General features: G+C 42.0%; 1 protein-coding gene across 1 annotated transcript in view; it reads left to right on the top strand.

The window, feature by feature from the left end:
* The window catches only part of NR4A3 (nuclear receptor subfamily 4 group A member 3), a 33,573-nt gene extending 13,459 nt beyond the window's left edge, over positions 1–20,114 (top strand). Inside the window, exons 5-7 of the mRNA XM_061201100.1 lie at positions 4,083–4,282; positions 6,511–6,689; positions 19,658–20,114. Coding sequence (XP_061057083.1) covers positions 4,083–4,282; positions 6,511–6,689; positions 19,658–19,905 — 627 coding nt within the window. The 3' untranslated portion in view covers positions 19,906–20,114. The remainder of the gene's footprint in view (positions 1–4,082; positions 4,283–6,510; positions 6,690–19,657) is intronic.
* The last annotated feature ends 1,838 nt before the right edge of the window (positions 20,115–21,952 follow it).

Here is a 21,952-nt window from a genome sequence, read left to right as displayed (position 1 = left end):
ATCTAAAATATAAAGAAATATAAGGACCCAGGGAAAAGTAACATTCTAAGTGGAACCAAAGTGTTCTTAGGACATTTTACATATTTAGCCAGGACTGACACTGAGGTAGAGTAAATAGCAGATTCCACTCTGCTATGAAAACATCACATTGCTAAATTTTAGGGCTGGTGTTCACCAAGGGTCTCACGTAATTCCCAAATAACTTATTTTAGGCCTAGGTTGTGGCTGAAATCTGACCTATATAAGCCATGGTATTGCCATTTGAAATGTGTCAACTCAATTTAGTTTAAATAGTATTCATTGTTTTTTGCAGCTCTAGATTCTCAATCTAAGTGCTTTGGAGAAATCTGCATTAGACATTAGCTATCAGTAAATGCAATATTGTGTCTTTGACTAGTGGTAAAACCTGATTATTGATTATCCGTATAGGCTGGAATAAAAAGCATAAATAGGAAAAAAAGATTCATTTTTAAAGTCTTTCTCTATTTGGCCTATGTCTGATTAGAATGGTCAATAAACAAGTATTTCTAGATTTTTCTTTGGTGAACCCCGAAGCTGCTTATCCCAGAGACAGAGGGATGTAGGGGAGCACAGAAGCAGAGATGGGGGTCTGGTTCTTCCAATTCCACGTCCAGTATTCCTTAGCGAGGTGTTTATAAACTGCTAGTCCAGGCAGAGAAAGACTCTAAAACGTTTTGTTCCATTTCTTTAAATCTTATGTTCAGTAGAGGGGATACTTGATTTGTCTTTTCCCCCCAGCAGTTGATGCTGACCCTCCAGTCACCCCCAAGTTACTGGTGGCTCAGACTGAATCCAGTTTGGCTCCAGAATTCTGAAACGTGAACCAGAATCACTGCAGGTGAAGCTCAGAGGGTCTGGCTGGAGTCTGGCACACAGGGCCTGCTGGCTTTCCTCCCTGCTGGACTCTATCAGAGAAAACCGCACACACAGGCAGCAACTGCATTTCCCTGTGTGCAGGATGCATGAAATGTGAGCCCAGCAGGGGTGGAGGCCTGCAGAGGACCCTGGGGGAAAGCTAAGTGCTCTGGAGGATTCTGAGCAAATATTGGAAGCAGGGAGATTATTGAGTTGTGAGCCATGGTTTCAGGGACTTCAGTGCAGGAGAGAGCTGTTAGGTCCCATTCCCTGACATTCTTTAGTCTTTTTTTCTCCATTTAACACACTATTTTAAAACAATAATGCTGAATCAGTATCAAATTCTAGGCAATACCGTCATACCTGGTGTGATTAGCAACATTTAGAATCATCAAATGCAAGAGCCATCACATGGAACATTCACCAGGATAGATGATGGTCTGGGCCATAAAGCACACCTTAACACATTTAAAAGAATAGAAATCATACAGTGTCTGCCGTCAATCCCACAAAGGAATTAAACTAGAAATCAGTAACAGAAAGATAGCTGAATGCAAGAGCCAGAAGGAATCAGCTAGTCTAGTCACTTCCAACTTCAGAGGCAGAAATAAACGCAGAGAAGTTAAGTGCCTTGTCTAGGGCTGCACAGCAAGTCAGTGCCAGAGCCTGGAGGAGGTCCCCATGACCTACTGCCTGAGCCAACATTCTTTCCTCAACTCTGAATTACCTGGGAGTTTCACATGTAGTGCTGTCAACTTTCTAAAGGTGGTGCTGCCCTGAATTTCATCCTGCCCCTGGAGAGCATATGGAATTAGATTCATATAAGAAGAGAAAGTTTAAAAATAAAATCTTTTTTTTTTCCACTCTCCTCCAGTTAATAGTATGTGTGCTGGAAGGAAGTGGTGGGGAGTGTCTATGACACCAGTATCATGCTGTCATCCTTGAATATCTGTGGGAAGGATGACTGCTTCCTTCTCCTGGACTTTGCTTCCATGGTCCATTACAACACAGAACATCCAGGGCTTCACAGAATCCAGGCCCTGGGTGGATTATTGGGAACAGAGGAGCCAGGGATTTGAACTGGACCTGATATTATGGGATCCTAGAAAAAGTCAGGGCTGAAAATTAGAAACCTTCCGGTTCAACTCCTTCCCCCATTTTATAAATATGGAAGCTGAGGGACAGTGATAACTCCAAGTATCAAAACTGTTATCAGTATCATCACTGTCGTCATGTGTTAAACACGTTCTATGCATCAGGTCCTCTGCATGTATTATCACATTTAATCATCACAACAAAATGTTAAGGAAGATATTATCCCCATTTTACAGAGGAGAAAACTGAGGCTCAGAAAAGTGAAGTAATTTACCCCAGATAACTATAGCAGCAGAGCTACATTATTTCACAAATTAGGAGCCTAGACAAATCTAGGATCAAAGTAGCTTGGCTCCTTGTCTGATGTTTCTTTTGTTGTTTCATGATGCCTCTTGGGAAAACACAAAGGGAAAAAAAAGACCCAATTAAGACAAGTGCCTCATTTCCTCAGACCTGTGTAGTTCTACAGTGAGCACTTGGCTGCTTATTGGCTGTTTGTCCTCCAGCCAGGTTAGAGTATTGTTGCAAACCTAGGCACTCCCCTGACTGTTCTTTCATGGAACAATATGCAACAACTGTTTATTGAGCGTCAATTATGTGCCAGTCACTGTGTTGACAAAATATGGGACCAAATGAATGCATACATGGAGAACTCCAATTAAAGCAAAGCAAAATACTTTTTAAAACTATCCTACAGGCCACCAGCTAGTAACATCAGACCTATTAACAGCCAGGAGGTGTAGGACTGGAAATCACAGAGCCATGTTTAAATCTTGGCTGTACCACTGTTGGTTATGTAACTTGGGAAAGTCTATTAACCTTTCCAAGCATCTTTGAGCCTCAGTTTCCTCATCTGTAAAGTAAGGATTAAAATCCATGCCCTTTGAGGATCAACTTGAGAGACACAAAAGCACACTCAGCTGTGTTCGTATGAAGGCAATGACATGCATATTTACATGAATGTTTTTGCACATCTCCTAAGTCTCTGTGTTGTTGGTTGTCCCTTAATTATTATCTCGCTGTATCAATCTTCCTGCCTGACGCAGGAAAGATTTTCCTCCAGTGATTCAAGCAAAACCCAGGCTCTACCAGCATATCTAAAAGCCGTGTCGAGACTTTATCCCTGTTTGTACCTTTCTTCTCCTGGGGCCCTCTAGATCAATGATGTCCAATAGGATGTTCTGCCGTGATGGAAATGTTCTAAACACATGTGACTACTGAGCACTTGAAATATGGCTAGCGTGACTGAAGAACTGGATTTTAAATTGTATTTAATTTTCATTCATTTTAGTAGCCGTGAGCCCTGAGTCTGATGGCACACAGCTGCCTGGGCCCTGCCAAGGACACACTCCTTCCCGACCCCTTCCTTGTTTGTTTTATCTCTCAGGAATCCATCTGCAGCATGCATCCATCTTCTCGTATTGGTTAATTCCGTGATTCTCAAACTTCACTGTGCATGAGAATTCACCTGGAGATCTTGATAAAACAGTTTCTTGGGCCTACCCTCGGAGTTTCTGATTGTGTAGGTCTGGGGCAGAGCTGGAGATTTTCATTTCTAACACATTCCCAGGTGTTGCTGATGCTGCTGGACCGGGGCCACAGTTTGAGAACCAGGGGTTAATTAAGCATCTTGTTTGGAGACAGCTGTGCCTTAGGGAATCTGTGGATCCTGGAGGCTGGTGCAGACACAACCCCCTGGGGTAACGGTTCTCAGCACAGCAGCCCTTTGGAATCACCTGGGGAGCTTTTAAAATTCCTGATGGTCAGTCCCGATCCCAGACCAGTTAAATTAGAATCTCTGTGGATATGACCCAGACATGAGTGTTTTTTTAAAGCTCCCCAGATGATTGCAGTCAGGATTGAAAACCACTGCACTTAATGGGACTTAAGCAAATTTCATTGACTATTAAGTGGTAACAGAATCCACTCTATTTATGTCACAGGGCTATTGTGAGAATCCGATGAGACTGTGAATGCAAAAAGGTTTTATAAACTGTGGCACCTAAAAGTAAGGACTTAGGTGTTGAAAATCTTGGAAGAGCCAAGCTGCAAATGATGCTGTTATCCCTGTTGGATTGAGATAACGCCGCTATCTGTGGTTTGCATTCTAGTACTGTCCCACTGACCAGGCCGCTGCAGGCACAGATGCCGAGCATGTACAACAGTTCTACAACCTTCTAACAGCCTCCATTGACGTATCTAGAAGCTGGGCAGAAAAGATTCCCGGATTTACTGATCTCCCCAAAGAAGATCAGACATTACTTATAGAATCAGCCTTTTTGGAGCTGTTTGTTCTCAGACTTTCCATCAGGTAATTACTTTTATTTTTTCTTCCTCAGTCCACTCCTTCCTTTGAAGAAGTTTGAAACCTGCTGTGTTTGTAACTAAGTCAGCAGTGAAAAGTTTGCTCAAGATGGACATATGAAATATGACCAGGCATTAAAAAACTGAGCAGTGGGTGGAGCCCTGGGCTGGTAGCCAGGACTCCTGGGTTCTAGTCTCAGTTTTAATACAGACTTGCTCTAAGACCCTGAGCAGGTCACTTGCCTCACCAGAAATTTAGTTTCCTTCTTTGTAAAATGAGAATGTTGGGTTTGGTGTTCTCTAAAGCCCCTTGTCGCTCACATTCTGTGATTCCAGGAAGATTCTCATGGTGCATAAGGTATTTCCTGGGAGCAAGTATTTGTTTTGAACGTTGCATTTACCTCCCAAGGTTCTATTTAACAAGTTGCTGTTCTCATACACCAGATGGGGCACTGAAGAGTTCCCACAGCTTCTCAACCCCCAGTGTTTACTCCAAGAGAATAGCTTCTGGATCAAAAGATTTGGTTCAACTTATGACACTCAGTGACACCAAACACAAAGAGAAGCTGATTTTTCTAAAAGCTGGAACCTGGGATCTAAGCTTCTCTCTTAAAGTCCACGTTAGCATTTTAAATTTCATCTTCCTTGCTTCCTTTTAGTTATATATTTATAGGAGATAGTACCAACATTTTACCAATTTTATAGGAAAAATCATCACCTTTCCCCTCTTTGTCTTCCCTACCACCCCCTCCCCAGTTTCATACCATACTACCAGAAACTCTCACTTAAAGTGCAAATTCCCATGCCTCATTCCCAGCTATTTTGGTTTGGATCTACCTTGAAGGAAGTCCAGAAATCTGCATTTTTAAGTCATGCTCCAGCGATTCTGATGCCGGTGTTCTGAGGTCTGGGTTTTAAACCCTGGGGTTGAAGCATTCGGTCCCATGCGTCCCTCTGTGGAGGGATCTGTGGGAGATACTGAGGTGGAGTTACTACTAGACTGCCAGTAGTTAGCATAGTTACTGCCAATCCTGTGTGTGCAGGAGCCACGCTGAGCCAGCAATGTGACTACCATCTATTAGGCAGGCAGCAAAGGATTAAGTAGGTGATAAGCTCCATGAGAGCAGGCACCACAGAGGCCCTATTTACCAGGTGTTCTCCAGTGTCTGGCTAAGGAACGGGCACAGGCTTTGTGCTCAGGAAATACTTTCTGAGTGAATGAATGAATAAAGCTGTTCATCCAAGAGTCACAATTAAAGAGACATTAACTTGTTAAGGCAGAAGGGCAAGAGAGAGAAATATGTGGCAAGAGATTTGAAAATTAAAGGAATTTAAGATTAAGGTAAGGACCACCTAGAATTCAGAATTAGTTACACCTAACACTCATTGGCCTCTTGTATACCAGGCATTGTGCATGGGCTTTCAAATCCTTTATTTCATTCAATTCCCACAACATTCTTTGGAGGTAGCAATTATAATTCCTGTTTTATAGACAAGGAAAAGGAAACTCAGAAAGATTAAAGGAGTGCCCAAGGCCCCACAACGAAGTGGTGCTAACTAGAAGTTCCAGGGCACCTTTCATTAGAAAAGAATGGGATGACTATGGACATAATATAAACTATCTGGATGGGTTGAGAAATAACCCTCTACAGCCCCACTGTTTAAAGCAGAGAATGTAATACAAAATAAGGACTCTTTTTATTTTAGACCACTGTTCAGTTTGTCATTGACTTCTGGCGCTTGCAGGAACTTGGTGTTTTTAGAGTCTGCACAATGGAATTGTAGTGTCTAGCCTCGGGCCTTATCACTTTTTGACATTTAAGAAAATGAAAGAGAAGTCGAAGGAGCGAAGTGCGAAGGAGTACTGAAGGGAACAGTCTCGTGTTCACTGCAGAGAGAGACTGGGCACTGGGCTTCACTTCCACCATCCGTGAGTCCCAGGATGAGCCAGCAGCTGCTTGTAGCAATAATAGAGCAGACGCCCCACCCCGAGCATCCCCAGGGCTGAGGCTCACCAGGGAAGTCAGCAGACAACCGGTGGTGGTTGTTTATCCCAGGAGCACAGTCTTGTTCATGGAGGGCGTCGGGACAGGTTTCACAGCACCACGCTGGGTTTTGGACGCTGCCCCAAGGCTGTGCGGGTGCCTGTGTGTTATGATGTTATCCCACTGGACAGACTGAACAGACCTATTTAACGTGTCTCTGTCCCTCACCCACCGCGACTTTCTCTCGTAGGTCAAACACTGCTGAAGATAAGTTTGTGTTCTGCAACGGACTTGTCCTGCATCGACTTCAGTGCCTTCGTGGATTTGGGGAGTGGCTCGACTCCATTAAAGACTTTTCCTTAAGTTTGCAGAGCCTGAACCTTGATATCCAAGCCTTAGCCTGCCTGTCAGCACTGAGCATGATCACAGGTAAGCACCACCCTGCCGTGACTTGAAGGGACTGTGTCCCCCTCTCTCTCCTTTCCTGGCTTATGGTAGATTCTGGCTTTGGCTGTCACACACACAAGAAATTAGGAAACTGATTGCCACTTTGCTGAAATCTGCTGTTTACCCTAGTTTAAAACAAGAGACAGGGACTTCCCTGGTGGCGCAGTGGTTAAGAATCCGCCTGCTAATGCAGGGAACACGGGTTTGAGCCCTGGTCCGGGAAGATCCCACATGCCGCAGAGCAACTAAGTCCATGCGCCACAACTACTGAGCCTGCGCTCTAGAGACCGCGAGCCACAGCTACCGAAGCCCAGGCGCCTAGAGCCTGTGCTCCGCAACAAGAGAAAGCCCATGCACAACAATGAAGACCCAATGCAGCCAAAAATAAATTAATTAATTAATTAATTTTTTAAAAAAACCACAAGAGACATACACCTGCAACTTATTGTCATGAACTTCCAGGAAAGAGGATTCCCAGTCTATTTGGTTATTGTCAACAAACCCAATATATGAAAATCTAAGCTTCCACGGGACCTCCGTGGGCAGTTGGACGCGCTGCTTCAGGGTTATTTTTACGGGGGGTTTGGAAGGAAGATTACCTTAACCAGCCTGTTCCTGTGGGGCAGAGGGGCGAGTCTTCCCCTTTCCCCAGTCCTTGGCTAGTAACCGAAAGTAAAACCAAAGAACTGCACACACATAAAACACACCTGTATTTATTTACAGCTTTATTTAGCAACTTTGATTGGCAGAGGACTGAGGAAAATGGATATTCATATAAAGCAAAAATGGTTTAACTCAACGATTTTGACGGGTTAAAAGCAGAAGCCTAAAATATAGTCAACTTCTTTGTTATGCCATTCTCCCCCTACGTGTCACTCCCTCTCTATCCTTTGGGAGATAAAGGATTCCAAGGCAGAATGAGAGAGAAAGAGAAAGGCACAGTGGGTAAGAGAGGGGATACCATCTCCCTGTGGCTGCTGGAGGCCGCAGGCCCCAGCTCCCCTTTGCCCCTTTACACTTTCAGAGTTTCCTGTTCGATCTCATCCTTCTTGATCAAACGGGGGCCTGGTGAGACAGTGACAGTAGATGGAGGCTCCAGAAGAGGCTAGCCAGACCAGGGGTGCACCTCCCATCCTTTTCATCAGACCCAAGTACAGGCTAGGCCGTTGGACTGAGGATTAAATTTCAGATTCTTGAAACACTCTTGGCCGTGGAGAACATGTTTTTCAGGCAGGTGATGAGTTTCACAGAGGACCAGATGCATCCTGTGGCACAGATGGGCCCTTCTTTCTGATGCATTGTCTATATGCACCTTCTTGGGACATCTGTTAGCTAAAGTGAGATGTGTCTGAGTACCTTAAGAGGCTAAGCTGGTTCATCATTTAATGGTTTACATGAAGGTCAAGAAGAGTAAAAGCATGTGCCATGGGAGGAATAGGACACTAGCATGTTCCCTTAGTATTCCAAGTGGAACCTGAATCCTCCTGGTCTTTGATCCTAGAAGAGAAACTCCCTTCTTTTGTGAGGGCTGCCAGAGACTTCCAAGGGAGCCATTAACAAAACAAAAAGAAACACAGTCTCCAAGAGTATGGATTTGATTAAGGGGGCTTTCAAATGGCAACGTAAGGGAGCACCCGAAGAAAATAAACCCATTTAAGGCACAGACATATTACTCCAGCAGTACTGAAATGAAATTGGCTCAAAGGCTACCTTTCAACTAAAGCTCTTCAGTTCAATTTTAAAACAATTCACCTCTTCCTAGGACAGTTAAACCTTCAAAACTAGAAAGTATGAAATTTAGTTAATTTAGAAAAACAGACGCAAAAACTAGAGCCAGCCTTTGCTTTCCGTAAATAAAGCCAGCACATTGCCATGTCTCTATGGAAATGGGTTTTGAGTCTAGTAAATCAACAAGTATCCCCTGATCTAGGTACTCTGCTGCAAGTCAGTGGGTTTTCAGAGATGATAACACACATCCCTAGAGGAGATAGAATATGCAAAAGAATCCATGGGATACAAGGTGCTGAGTGCTATGGTGGGGATGTGAGAGTGGGTACAAAGTGCTGAGAGACCCATGGTAGGGGGTGGTCTTCTCAAAAGAGGTAACATAAAAGAGTCTAAAAAAGAGTGGATATATGTATATGTATAACTGATTTGCTTTGCTGTACACCTGAAACTAACACAACATTGTAAATCAAGTATACTCCAAAAAAACTTTTTTAAAAAGAAGTAAATATCTCCAAACCAGGAAAAAAAAAAAGAGGTAATGTGAGCTGGTCTTTGATAAAAGCATAGGATGTCTCCAGGCTAAAATGGAAGGAGTGAGAATCCTAGGCATAAATTAAAATGTGCTAAAGCCATTGAAAATATGGCTGTCATACGTTTCAGGAAGGAAATGTGTAAAAAAATAGAGTGATGGGAAATGAGACTGGTGTGATAGGTTAGGGTGGGGCAGGGCATGAAGAAGCTTTCACACTTAGGTGAGAAGATTGGGGGTTATCTTGAGAGCAGTGGGGGATCCACAGAGATGAACATCGTGGCCAGGCTTGCATTTTAAAAAGGTCTACCCTGACAGCTGGTTTTGAGCACAGATTTTAGCAGGAAAGAGACTAAGCGGGAAAAGGCCAGTCCAGGTGTGAGAGTTGTGGTTTAAGAGGAGGGCCTGAGGCCTACATGTTTTTTTGTTTTACCCTTTAAGTAGAAATTAATAGACAACAATGAGGTCACAGCATGTGGGTGCCAGGCAATCCCAACCTGGAGAGATCGGCAGTTCAGTGCACAGAATACAAACTAGGAATTAGGAGAAGGTGGTGCTAGTCTTGTCTCTGCCTCCAGTTTACTGTGTGTCCGGCAGTTATAGCTGCTCATCCACTGCCTATTTATGTAGAGGCATGCTCAGGGAGGAAGCAGTTTGGCATGGCAGAAATTGCAAGGATTTTGGAGACCACCATCCCCAGGTTAGAATCTGGGATCGCGTATTTAATAAGTACGTACTATTGAGAAATGCATTTCTCTGAACTTCAGTTTCCCCATCTGTGAAATGGGGAAAATAATATCTATTGCCTCAGGTGGCAGTAAGGATTACAGAAAATTAGGTTTGTGATGTAGCCAAACTGGATTCAGAATAAGCACTCTTATCCACTTATGTTCCATCCTAGAGGGATGGTAACAGGGACTCCCTCAAATGAGGCACACGCCTGCCCCTTCTGCACACCCTAGGTGGTCCAAAATCAAACTCAGTGGCATGAGAAATCAGGTGGTGACCTTAAAAGCAGTGTGTTTGGTGAATATCTCTTTGGATGCTTGAGAGAGGCTCAAAGCAGGACAGTGATATTAAAGGAATTCAGCTGCAGTTACTGGGCACTTACAATGGGCCCGGTCCTTGATGGGGTGGTTCCAGATCCTGTGCTCAGTCGTGCAGCCTGTGCAGAGCCGGGTGTTACAGGTGCTGTGGTTATAACACACAAGAAAAAGAAGGCCTCTTCTCTCATTTCTGGATCTCGCAGAACTCTCTTTGTGATTTGCTGGTTCGGAGGGGGTTTGAAATGTGTGAAAGCATCAGGAAATGGCAGAAAAGGCAGTGCCTGAGCAACAGTAGTGCACATTGTTGTGGACATTAATTTTCATTTGAATATGGGCTACCCTGAAATCTTGACTTCTAAATAAGCTCCGTTGATCCTAAAGGGTGCTTGTCGAATATCAGTTGGGCTATTGGCAGCAGAAAAATCATCCCAAAATCGTCTGCTCCAGACCACACAGAACTCATGAAAAGGAAATGGGGTCTTAGACATTTAACCAGTCTTGCTTTCCAGGAAAGTTATTGAGAATCTGGACAATATTGGTAGTTTGTACAAACCTGACTTTGTTTCCTAATTCTTTTTTTTCCTCTTCCTCCACCTCTCTCTATGTGCCCTGGTGAAAAACTAGGTGGCGAGGTGGGGCAGGAAATGGTTTCTTTCAGATCACTCTCCTTTCGCACAGTGAAAGGGAATTCCCCACAGTTGTGGTTGTCAAATGTTTTTAGGTCTCCAGTTCATCTACCCTAACCATTCCCTTTTCCAGTGACATATTCCTGACATAGGAGTAATGGAAATGCTTTGCTTCTGATGGAATATCAATGAGGTGGTATCTAGTTGTAGTTAATTATGTATAACAAATAAGAAGCCCCCCAAATAGAAAGTTAGTGTGGAATTACCATTTTATAAGTATCCATTCACTAAGTAAATACTGAAGACCTACTATATGTGGGGCATGGTGGCAGTCCCTAGGGATGCAAAGATGAGTCATGTGTGAATTCTGCTGTCAGAAAGTGTATGGTCTACTAGGAAGTCATATATGATGATGATGTAGTGAACTCAGTGTGTGGTGGTGAGTGCTCAGGTCCTTAAAAGTGCAGGGGAAGTTCAGACTCCTGCTAGCACTTTGGAGGTGAAGAAAAGTGGAGGTGCTGGTCATGAATAGCTTCCCAAGGAGGTGGTATCAAGAAATGAGACCATTTAGAGGAAGGACATTCCAGACAGAGGAAACAGCATAGCAAGGGCATGGCAGTGGAACACTTCAACACATTTTGGGGAAGAGCAAGTATGGTGGAGTTGCATTATGTATCTTTTAAATCCTACATATAATCTCAGTAGAAAGAACAGAAAAATTAAAAGAGTACAAGTTATTACATTTGATGATTCTATGTCTTTGAATGAGTGTGAGAGAGAAGACATGAATCCACTGTGGGCCATGGTCTCTCTGCTTCTGGTGGTGAGAGCTGAGCGCATGTCCTGCGCTTTGGGGAAATGTAAAGAATTTTCAGGAAAAAATATTGATTCTATGTAATACTTATCTTATGGCCTAGGATTATGACCTAACCTCGGAGTAAAATGCATTTCCCATATAGTAAAAAGGGAAATAAGATTGGAAAGGCAGTTTTGGACCAGATGGTGGAGGGAACTTGAGTGCCCAAATGCCATTTTGCAAAACACTGCACTAAAAGAATGTTCCCCGTGGCTTTCTTTCCCTACTCATGTCTTCCGTCAGGTAGAAAATGCTCTTTTCTTTCTGTAGTCTTTTTCTTTGTCTTATTGGAACATGAATTCTGAGATTGAGGAGGAGGCAGAAAGCAATGAAACAGTGACATGGCAGAACGGGGCAGGTGGCTGATCCTGCCACACCCTCTACCACCTGTCTTCCCAGAGCTCCACTGTTCTCTCTAAATGGTTACCTGGTTACTCTGTTTTTATATCACATATAGCCATCGGCTACGTTGCGAGGAAAACTAAGTGTAAAACTTGGCAGGGCCATACTGTTTTTTTTAAAAGGTAGTGGAGAAAAGTTACCATGAGATTTGGAGATTGGAGAGCTGAGTTCAAGTCTTCACCCTGCTTACTTCCTAGCTGTGCAAGTTTGGGCAAGTTCCTTACCCTCTCTGAATCTCAGTTTTCTCATTTTTCACAGGGATAATAATGTCTACTTGTAGGTTTCTTGTAAAGATTGAATGAGCTAATGTGTACTTTGCAGAAAAAAATATTAGACAAACCTTTATTATTATTATCCTAAATGGTAGGAGTTTTACTTTCAGGAAGAGCTAGCTGTTCTAAGAATCCATAAAAATGTTGATGCATCCCTACAATTGTTTATGCATATCACATTAAGCAATTTCTTTGTGTCTTTTCCAACTAGACCCAGGGTTTCTTAAGGGCAGGGAGAGTCTTATTCATCTTTAAAATTACTTTAACATCGAAAGGTGTCTGGCACAAAGCAAATATTGGTTGCATGAATGGGTTAATTGTGAATAGCAGAAAGTTTCCCAAATTAGGAAAATCTGAATTATTTATTTTTAGCCCACCACTTTGTTAGTAGAAAATAGTCAGAATTCCTGAGAACTACCTTATTTCAATTCAGATTGACTCGGTAATATTTATTGAGCATCTTCTATGTGCCAGGCATAAAATCCCTTATCCTCCAAGAGTTTGTGGTCTCGCTGGGGAGACAGACACCTGCTCTAATAGATCAAAGACAGACAGACAGACTGAAAAGCACTATTACAGCCTGAGCACAGGTTGCTGACCGACTTGTGGTTTCCTGATAAGCGTGGGCTCAGTGTCTCTGGGACTGCCCGTCAGTAAAGGATGTTATTATGACATGAGAAGTAGTAGTGAGATGACTTCCCAGAGAAAGAAGTAGAGCTCCGAGCAGAAAGTCCTGTTTGTTAGTTGGTGTTTGAGTTACACACACATCTCTCCCCAGTTGCTCTCCTCTCCTTCTCCTTTGGCTGGACCTGTATTATTGCTGTTGCTGGGTTGGCCTGTGTGGAGACCTGCTCAAAATCAAAAGAAGTTGCTTTTCCTTATTGAGGCTCCTGATGGTATCATCACCCCTTTCCTCATCCCCTGATCCTTGCCATGAGGAAGAGGATTTGGCATTTCTTGTGTGGGTCTAAGAGGCAGAACTGGAAACTGTAGAAAGGCAAAATTTAGCTCAACATAAGAAAAACTTTCTAAAAGACAGAACTATTTGAAATTGGAATAAGCAACCATGGGCAGTGAGTTCCTGCCTTGGGGAGTGAGGTTTACAAAACAGAGACTAAATGAACGCTAGCTGTAGACTGGGTCAAACATCTTATGGGGACTGAGGTTGACTATAACAGACCTTCTCCAGCTTTCACGTGCATGCAAATCACTGGACATCTTGTTAAATTGAGGATTCTGATTAGGTAGGTCTCTGCAAGGCCTGAGATTCTAACAAGCTCCCAGGTGATGTTGATGCTGCTGATCTAGGGACCACACTTGAGCAGCAAGGGACAAGGGAACCTACTGGTAATCAGGATTCCATGAAATTAACAATAACTACCATTTTAAAATACTCAGTGCGAGGCACTGTGCCAAGGCCTCTGCATGTGTTATTTGTTTAATGTTCTTTAGTAAATAGATTTGGAAGGACCTGAGATGGGTTACAGCAGAGATGGGCAGCAGAGAGACCAGTCAAAAGCTATTAAAACAATATAGGTAACAGATATTGAAAACCTGGTCCAGAGGCAGTGAGACTGATAGAAGATAGGTGCAAGGAACGTTGCAGAGATAATAATCAGAGTTCTTGCAGTGGATTAAATATGAGCCGGGGAGAAAAATTGTTAGAGATGATTGTGAGAGTGACAGGGAGGATTGTGGAATCATTAATAGGCCAACTCAGAAGGGGCTGATTTGAAGGAAAGTTGAAGGGAAAGTTGAGCTGGGGAGGTGGAAGATACTTGCTAATATTTATTAAGTACTTACTGTATGCCAGGCATTGTTCCAAATACTTCACATGTCTTAATTCATTTAATTCTCACAACAACTCATGAGGCAGGTACCATTATTAGCTCTATTTTATGAATGTGGAAACAGACCCAAAGTCACCCAGCTAATAAGTGATAGAGCAAGGCTTTACATCCAGGAAATCTGGTTCCAAAGCTTCTGATGTGGTAGGTTTTAGAGTTTGTTAAGTTCTTTCCTGTTGTTAGCCTCTTAATAACTCCCAGCTTGTATATTTATTCTGAGCAACCCACCTGTTTAGTATTCATTTAATATATTTTATAGGTCCCTCCATTAACATATTCACTTAACAGGTATTTATTGGGTATCTCCTATGTAGTAGGCTTGGTGCTGGAGATACAATGATGAGCAAGTACAGTCTATGCCCCCATGGAGCTTACATTTAATGGAGGAGGAGGCAATTGTCACAAAAATATCTGATTTCAACCTGTGATATCATTCAAAGGGAAAAAATAGAGAAAATGCCATAGGAGAACATGATCTAGACTGGGAGTAAAAAGGGAAGCTTCCCTGAAGAATTATTTGATCTGCAGTCTAAAGGATGAATAGATGTTAACTAGGTGAAGAGGGAAGAACATGAACACAAACCTAAATAGCTTTATTATTTCACTCAGTCAGTCTCTCCCCCTCTCTCTCGATCTCTCTCTCCCTGTTTCCTCCCTTCTCCCTCCCTCCCTCCCCTCTCTCCTCCTCCCCTCTGCCTGCCTTCCTCTCTCTTCTAGCAGAGATGTCTATGGCATGGATAGCCAGAATGAGCAGGAACCTAGCAGTGTCTTTAGATACTAACACCACGCAGGTTAGGAGTGCGGTCTGTTGTCTGTCTGCTTTGTTCACTGCTCTAACCCCAGTGGCTATAACATTGCTTGGCGCAGAATAGAGACTCAAATATTTGTTGAAAGAAGCAATTAGTCAATTAGCTAATTAGGTACACGGAAAGTAGGAGGGAGTTACAGGGAGGCTGAGTTAATCTCAGGAAGAGGAGGAACATTCTAACAGTGTTCAAGGCAACCAGGTATAATAGAAATATCTCTGGACTTGGTGTGAGGGAAATTAGCCACTTGTTAATTTTGACCATGGGCAAATAACTTAACTCTCTGTGCCTTAGCCTTCTTACTCATTAAATAAAGATCATCTTTGTCCTGCCTAATTCACAGGGTTATTGTGAGGGTGCAGTAAAATAATCTAAGTAAAAATGTAATGTAAAGTGCTATTAAATATATTTTTATTATCAGGGTGTAATAGTGAACTGCCGGTCCAGCTGGTGCCAGGTACTGTCTTTGCGGTATCTCATAGTGGGAATTCTTGTCTTAGGAGAAAGTTTGAACTAAATAACTCAAATTCTTTCCAATTCATATATTCTATGGTTATGACATATAAATCCATTATGTAACCATTTCTATAAGTTGTATTTTAAAGTTTTGAATACATAAAGCTGAGTTAAAATACTGAAGTATTGGGTAAAAATGTTGTAGATCAAAATGCAAAAAATACTGAGAAGTTTGTTTTATTTAATGGTGGACGAAGATCTTAAGCTGAAATCTGTATATAATTCTCTAGGGAGGGGGAAAATCCGAATGTCTGATTTCCCCTAGAATTTATGAACTCTCTGTATATCAGCTCTGCAGCCATGTTTACCAAGCTGCAAGATGAAAGGGGGTCCCTTAAACTAAAATGTCAGTGATTGGGGTTTTAAGGAATTTCAAATTACTCGGAAGGTCCCAGACACTTAGTGACTCCCAAGTGATTTGAAAATCTTACTGACTGCTGGCAGCAGTTTGCCTGGAGACTGAATTTTATCTCAGCCCTTTTAAAAGAGTAAAGAAGCCACAAATCCAGTAGCTGTTCAAAACAACAAAGAAGGTGCCCTTGGCTTCTAACAGGAGTGTCTCTGAATTCCTCAAGGAATTCCAGGCCTAGGCTTGATCCAGCTGGCAGGAGGTATCGATCTCCACTTGAATTCACTGAATAAATAATGGTTGCCATAGTTATCGAGCAGTCACAACTGGTTGGAGAGCAGGGAAAACTCCGAGGCACCTTCTGTGAGTTTGGCCATGAGAAAGTCTGGTTACAAGGTTCCATAATCAACCCCCTCCTGAAATCCAGCCCACACATTGCTCAGTTTCTTTATCCTGATAATGAATATGGGATCTTGAATATAGTGCAAGGCATGAGGCACAGAAAGGAAGGGAAAGCTTAAATCAATGGATCGGTATTTTATTCTGGGAAAAGCATCTCTCCCTGCATTATGAACCTAATTTGATATATTTCAGTATTTAATAGAATTTGCTATCAGCAAGATGACTGTTTGATCGTGTTACAGCAACTAGAGGGCTTCTCAGAGGACCACATCCCAGTTTGTTCTATTTTAACATTGTTTATTATACCAATAGCGTTAACCTGGATATTTTAAAAGAAAGGAAAAGAGTTATCTGACAATCTCATGAATATTTTCACTTTTCTGTTTCCTTTCATCCTTCTCTATATGCAGAAATAATTTTTACATGGATGGAATCACAGCTTAGATACCATTTTATATTCTAATCTTTATTTAATGTGATATTATATATTTTGCCATGTCGCTTCACAGCCTTCATATTTGTCCTTTTTGATGTCTACAGAATCTTCTATTATGAGGGCATACCATTTTTCACTTAACAGTTCCCCTATTCTTCTTCCCTTTACCTTTTTCCATTTTTTAAAATAGGTAATGCTACCCCAAATGTCTTCATGCATACAGTCTTATTCTTCTGTTCAGTGTTTTCTTCAGATAAATTCCCAAGAATGGGATTACTTGGTCAGAGGCTACGAACATTTTATAGCTCTTGAAATTTACTGCCAAATTTGCAGCCAGCTTTTTTGCTTTTGGGGGGAAAATGAAACTTTAGGCAGAGCACCATTGCTGTTGAAGTTCACTCTTGAGTGCTTCTTCTGAGACTAAAACAAGGGGACTATGTATTTAGTAAAGATAAACCATAGAGGACAGCTTTGCACCTGGGCTGATTAGTTAATAGCTTCCTGGGGGAAAGCAAAATCCTGCACGGCAAAGCTTGGGAGTCAGGGGACTTTATCGCCTTTGTTTGACCCTGCAGCTGCCAACCATTTGCCATGTGTCAGGTATTGTCTTAGGGGCTGACTGTACCACGCATGTAGCACTCTACAGTTGGCAGAACACATTTATGTAGCATCTTCTTAGCTGAACCTCACAATAAACCACGGAGGCGAGCTTTATTATAATCACACTTTTTCTTTCAATTCATTGTGTAATATTTAAGAAACACAGAAAAGAATGAAGAAGACTACAACAAAGACTTGTGTATCTACCACCCTTTAATCCCCATTTTCCTAGGAGGATGTTGAGCCTTAGAGCAATTAGGTCACATGATTAGTAAGTAACAGAACCAAAAATGGAACCCAGGTCTGTCTGACTCCAAGTTCAGTCACCTTTTCTCTATATTATGTTGCATTGAGATGAGAGACCTGTAAGTTACAGCCCACTGAGATGCTGCTGGCAATTTTCATGGTTGTATTTTACTATAATTATAAATATATACAAATGTGCATCAGAGCTGGAAGGGACCTTAGAGGTCATTAAATCCAATCTCTTCCTTTTCATAGGGGCTCTAGAGAGGAAGGCACTCCCCAAGTCATACACAACTAGCCAAGCTGGGGAAGAATGCAGATCTCCTGGTTCCTGGGCCTCCTTTTATTTAGGGCAAGAGAAAAAAAAAAGTGTCTAGATAGTTGCTTCATTTTTCCGATGATTTTGGGAATTAACTTTTCTAACAAAAATATTCCCAACTAAAAAAAAAATTAATGTAGGAAAAATTAAAAACTAGTACTTGATTTCCCATTGGATGGATATCTTCCATCTCTCAAGAATTATTATTTTACATGTAAATATACCAAGAGATGAAAACTTTGACTAAGATAACAGGGGCCAAGCTCTTCTCTCAGGAAAGAGACTCTGATATCTACATGCTGAGGGAGAGCAAATTGATTTGTACTGGATGTCATGCTCCTTTCTGTTTGCAAGGAGATGCAACATTGCTCTGGAGCAAGAGGACAGAGTCTGCCTCAGAAGACTGGGTTCAAATCCCAGCTTTTAGCAGCTGTGTGACTTTGGGAAAACCATTTAACCTTATTTACAAAATAAGAGATCATAATATCTAACATGGAGATAATTTATTCATTATTTTATAAAATATAAGATACTGGGGCTTCCCTGGTGGCGCGATGGTTGGGAGTCTGCCTGCCAATGCAGGGGACACGGGTTCGAGCCCTGGTCTGGGAGGATCCCACATGCCGCGGAGCAACTAGGCCCGTGAGCCACAATTACTGAGCCTGCGCGTCTGGAGCCTGTGCTCCGCAACGAGAGAGGCCCGCGCACCGCGATGAGGAGCGGCCCCCACTTGCCGCAACTAGAGAAAGCCCTCGCACAGAAACGAAGACCCAACACAGCCATAAATAAATAAATAAATAAATAAAATAAACCCAAAGTTTAAAAAAAAAAAAAAAAAGATACTGGTGTTCATGTCTTGCCACATTATAAAATGCTTGCACCACCTCCTCTGGGCCTCCTCTCTTCTCTTTGACTTTTCCGTCTCCACAGCAGAGGAACGTGTATTTTGTACCAGGTGTGGGTCAGGTGTAGGTGTGTGCCAGGTGTAGGTCAATAGGAGTATGGGGCTGGGAGAACAAGGAAAAGAAAATCTGGATTCTTCTCAATGCTGGTTAGCATGAAAATACAAGAATGCACTTTGTATCAGGTCTTGCAGGGCGGCCTTTGCATTAACAAATGGAAATTACAGCCACATTACCAACCCAGTGTGTCAAGATAGGAACATTTTTTCATTTGCCTGGATGTGTTTCCATGTCACTCTGAAAAAGAGTTGCTTCCTGATGGGGCTTTTGGAAGACCTCAGTCAGATAATGTGTGCAGAATAGTAACCACCCTGTTATTCACTCAATGTGGCTCTGTGACGGGAACTGTGTACCTCATCTGCATTATTCGCCCAAGCTGATCCTCCCAGAAACCCTGAATTGGGTATGATTATTATCTTCATTTTATAAGGAAACTGGGGCTCAGAAGTTAAGAGACTTACTCAAGGGGACACAGTGAGTAAGTGACAGGACTGGGATTCAATCCCTGTTGTTGTTTAATACCAAAGGCCATGAACTACCTCTAAGAGGGAGGGCACTTTGGCTGTAAAATGCCATCCCAACTGGCAGAACAGGACACAGGCCTCCATTAGGGATTCAGGGTTTGTTTGTTTGGGTTTTTTTAAAATTTATTTTTGGCTGCATTGGGTCTTTGTTGCTGCACGCGGGCTTTCTCTCGTTGTGTTGAGCAGGGGCTACTCTTCGTTGCAGTGCGCGGGCTTCTCATTGCGGTGGCTTCTCTTGTTGCGGAGCACAGGCTCTAGGTGCGCAGGCTTCAGTAGTCGTGGCACACGGGCTCAGTAGTTGTGGCACACGGGCTTAGTTGCTCCACGGCATGTGGGATCTTCCCGGACCAGGGCTCGAACCTGTGTCCCCAGAATTGGCAGGCGGATTCTTAACCACTGAGCCACCAGGGAAGTCCAGGGATTCCGGGTTTGTTAAGATGTAACTGCCTCCTAAATTTTTCTATCCTTTTCTAACCCTCTGCAGAACGACATGGGTTAAAAGAACCAAAGAGAGTGGAGGAGCTATGCAACAAGATCACAAGCAGCTTAAAAGAGCATCAGAGTAAGGGACAAGCTTTGGAACCCACCGAGCCCAAGGTCCTGCGTGCCCTGGTAGAACTGCGGAAGATCTGCACCCTGGGCCTCCAGCGCATCTTCTACCTGAAGCTGGAAGACTTGGTGTCTCCACCTTCCATCATCGACAAGCTCTTCCTGGATACCCTGCCTTTCTGAGCAGGAGCACCCTGAGCAGGGAGCTGCCTCATGTGCTAGCAGGCGCTTGCCAAGCAGCGGAGGGATGGGTCTGGACACCTACCATTTTCTGTCCTTCCTTAAGAGAAGAAGCAAGCTCCTGTAGAAATGAAAGACCTTTTTTTTTTTTTTTTTTTTTTCCTGGCACTTTTCCTTACAACTGAAAGCCAGAAAACTTGCAGAGTATTGTGTTGGGGTTGTGTTTTATATTTAGGCTTTGGGGTTGGGGTGGGGGGGGTGGGGTATAGTTCATGAGGGTTTTCTAAGAAATTGCTAACAAAGCACTTTTGGACAATGCTATCCCAGCAGGAAAATAATAATAATAATAATAACTGTTTTAAAACTCTTTCTGGGGAATACAATTATAGTTGGTTTGTATTTAAAAACAAGAACAGCCAAGGGTTGTTCGCCAGGGTAGGATGTGTCTTGAGATTGATCCCTTTAGAGTACACTTCTTGTATCAAGGGTACGTATGTGGTGCAAACAAAGCAGAAATTCCCTCTTCCTAATTTCTTTCTTCGTTATTTTATTTTAACAAATGGTGAAAGATGGAGGATTACCTATAAATCAGACATAGCAAAATGATAATGGCTGTTCGCTTCCATATACAAGTGCAATTTTTAAAGTGCTGTCTTACTAAGTCTTGTTTATTAACTCTCCTTTATTTTATATGGAAATTGAAAGGAGGCAGTCATGTTAGCAAATGACACATGCTAATTTTCCTAGCAGAGGCTTTATCCACCTGCCCTTTAGAACCCTTCTGAGGTATGGTCCCTCCAAGAATTTAGGCCATTCTTGATGGATACAAATCCCTGCCCTGACTGTCCAACTGTCCTAAAGGGGGCTCAGATTATAAGATGGATTGCATACAGCTTTTTTTTTTTGTCATGTTCTGTAAATCCAGCCGGAGTTCCCTAAACTTTCTTCAGTTATAGAAACCGACTGACACATTCATTCAGAAGCCCCAGGAGCATTCAATGAGTTTTAAGCGTTTGAACCCTAGATGAGAACATGCAAATGAGTAGGAATGGATCATACAGGGTAAGCACCAGGGATAATAAGGTTTTTAAAATACATATAATTTAATTTTTGTTATCGGTTAAAGAGACAACTTTGGAGAACAAGCAAGTCTTATTATAAAAAAAAAATAGTGTGAATGTAAGTACTTAGAAAGGATTAGTGGGCTGCGTTTCAACATTCCGTGTTCGTACTCCCTTTTATATGTTTATACTGTTAATGCCATATTATTATGAGATAATTTGTTGCATAGTGTCCTTATTTGTATAAACATTTGTATGCACGTTATATTGTAATAGCTTTGCCTGTATTTATTGCAAGACCACCAGCTCCTGGAAGCTGAGTTACAGAGTACTTAAATGGGGTGTTCACAGTGAACTTGGATACACCAATTAGAAATTAAATAAGCAAATATATATATAAATATAGCAGGTTACATATATATATTTATAATGTGTCTTTTTATTAACCATTTGTACAATAAATGTTACTTCCCATGCGGTTATTTTATGGTTCATTTGCAGTGACTTTTAAGGCAGTACTGTTTAGCACTTTGATATTAAAATTTTGCTTATGTTTTGCTAAATTCAAATAATGTTTGAAGATTTTTAGGTCTAAAGGTCTTTATATTATATACTTTGTATCAAGTCAAAATATCTTTGGCCATTTTGCTAAGAAACAAACTTTGAATGTCAAACTGATGTCACAGTAGTTTTTGTTAGCTTTAAATCATTTTTGCTTTAGTCTTTTTAAAGGAAAAAGAACAAAACTATGCTGTTTATATTGTCATTAAATTATACAATCAAACAAATGCCAAATGAATTGCCTAATTGCTGCAAAGGATAGCCGAGATAGCAAATCATATATGTTTTTTTCCAAGAGTCATTCTGATATTTGATCATGTATTATGTTTGTGTGAGCTTTTGTGAGAGATTATTATTTTTATATCAAGATGATAGGATCTGGAATGTTAGGATCTTGGAATGTTAGACTTAGAAGGGGCCTGACTTGT

Source organism: Eubalaena glacialis, chromosome 9 (assembly GCF_028564815.1).
Source record: "Eubalaena glacialis isolate mEubGla1 chromosome 9, mEubGla1.1.hap2.+ XY, whole genome shotgun sequence".
NCBI lineage: Eukaryota > Metazoa > Chordata > Mammalia > Artiodactyla > Balaenidae > Eubalaena > Eubalaena glacialis.
This window is presented reverse-complemented; position numbering and strand designations above follow the sequence as displayed.